At 33.7% G+C, this 2,265-nt stretch overlaps 1 protein-coding gene across 1 annotated transcript; it reads left to right on the top strand.

Moving 5' to 3' along the window:
• Positions 1-372: 372 nt before the first annotated feature.
• Positions 373-1,276, top strand: LOC129950666 (piggyBac transposable element-derived protein 3-like). Its single transcript, XM_056062591.1, has 3 exons — positions 373-811; positions 875-1,193; positions 1,246-1,276. Exons 1-3 carry the CDS (start codon positions 373-375, stop codon positions 1,274-1,276), a joined length of 789 nt encoding a protein of 262 aa, XP_055918566.1.
• Positions 1,277-2,265: the final 989 nt, after the last annotated feature.

Here is a 2,265-nt window from a genome sequence, read left to right as displayed (position 1 = left end):
TTCTTTTGTCCATTTTTGATATCATTAGATAACCAAAATGATTTTTTTTACAATATTAAAAATTGATGTGTGTGTAAAGCAATCACATACATGTTAGTGCCATAAAAAAATATTCAACAATTCCAGGTATATTTATTGGAAAACCCTTTTCCCATTTCCTTAGATTCAGCGCACTTTTTGTATTTACATTATAACCAGGTATAAAAAACGGGCTGCATATTAAAAAATCTATAATGTTGAAAATAAATATTTCGGGTATATAAGTACGTGTGACTTGTTCTAAATTTCACTTATTACGTAAAAATCGTCAGTTGTGCAAACAAGTGTTTTTATAAAAATATCTGTGTTTTAAAGTTAAAAAAAAAAACTATTATGTATCGCCAGAGGTTTTTGTCGGCTAAAGAAGTAGAAGATTTGTTAATGAATCCAAGTTCAGACGAAGATGATGAATTGAACCAGAAAGTAGATAAAGCTATTGAAACAAACGTGATTATTTTGCCTCCAAAAAATGATGCTTTGAGTGACCATGAAGAAATTGATGATAACGTCCAATTATTGGAAGACGTGAACATATTGCCAAATGAACTAGCCGGTGAATTAGAGCTGGAATGCATATTAGACGATCTACAATGTGAGCCAAATGATTCAGAAAATGCATCAACATCACAAAATATTGCATCAACTTCTAAAAAGGAATCGACGTCTTTTCAATATAAATTACCAAAGTGGTCAAAGAACTATCGAGTTGGCTTTTCAAATACTCCAAAAGACGTATCAAGTGAAAAGATTCAAGCGATCTATAACAAAATAGGTAAGTTTAAAATAAAAATCACTCAGAACTTCCTAAGTTGAATCCAATCCTTTTTTCTTGTAGGCAGTTTCAATCCTCTTCAAATTTTCGAATTATTTCTTGAAAATGAGATTATCAATTTCATTGTTGAAAGCACCAATACGTATGCTAATGCGGATAGAAATAATTTAACATTCAAGACAAATTTCAATGAAATCCGTACATTTATTGGAATAATGTATTTTTCTGGATTGCATACAGTTCCACAGTTGGATTTATATTGGTCCAATCAACCAGTCTTTCGCTGCAATATAATAAAAGAAGCCATGAGCCGAGACCGCTTCAAACTTATCAAATCGTTCTTACATGCCTGTGATAACAGTACAATTGATCCCAGCGACAAGTTTGCTAAAGTCTCAACTCTAAACAACATGCTCAATAAGAATTTTATGCAGTTCGGAGTATTTTCCCATCACCTTTCAATAGACGAACAAATGATACCCTACTATGGACGTTATTCTGCAAAAATGTTTATAAGAGGGAAGCCAATTCGTTTTGGATACAAATATTGGGACCTGTGTTCTCACGATGGATATTTATATCAATTCATTCCGTATGGTGGTGCAAGTGCTGATAATTCCCCTGGATTTGGCTTAGGGGAAAATGTTGTTGTGAGACTTCTTTCTAATATCGATGTTTCAGACCAACACACAGTTACTTTTGACAATTTTTTCACGTCGCACAAACTGATTTATCGTCTTTCAGAATTGGGTTACTTCGCAACAGGTAATTTTAACTTACCATTTATTTTTACTAAAAAATTAATTTCTTTTATACCAATCTATAGGCACTGTTCGTGAAAATAGAACTGGTAAAGCAAAGTTGACAGAACCCAAACAAATGAAGAAACAAAATAGAGGAACTATGGATTTTGCATTCGACAAGGAAAATGGAATTGCCGCTGTTCGTTGGAACGATAACTCCATTGTAACAGTTCTTTCAAATCATTTGATGGACCAACCAATCACTCAAGCAAAACGGTTTGATCGAAAAAAAAAGGAAACACGTCAACATTCTCATGCCCAATGCAATCCATAAATATAATTCCACGATGGGAGGAGTGGACTTGTTTGATAATGCTATCAGCAATTACCGGATACGGATTCGAGGAAAGAAGTGGTACTGGCCACTTTATCAAAGGAAACACCAATGTCACAACTTGAATTTAGGACATATGTTGTAGACTCCTTACTGCGATCATCAAATATTCCGCCAACACATCAAAGGGAAGGAAATCCCAACGAAATGGTTCGATTTGATGACACAAAACATACTATAATAAAAATGGAAAAGCGTCTTCGATGTCGAAATTGTTCCAGTCAAACAATTTTTTGTTGCAAGAAGTGTAAGATCCCAATTCATCCGAAATGTTTTGATACATACCACACAAGGACCCATTCTTCATAATAATATGT

Source organism: Eupeodes corollae, chromosome 3, assembly GCF_945859685.1.
Source record: "Eupeodes corollae chromosome 3, idEupCoro1.1, whole genome shotgun sequence".
In the NCBI taxonomy this organism is placed as follows: Eukaryota; Metazoa; Arthropoda; class Insecta; order Diptera; family Syrphidae; genus Eupeodes; species Eupeodes corollae.
This window is presented reverse-complemented; position numbering and strand designations above follow the sequence as displayed.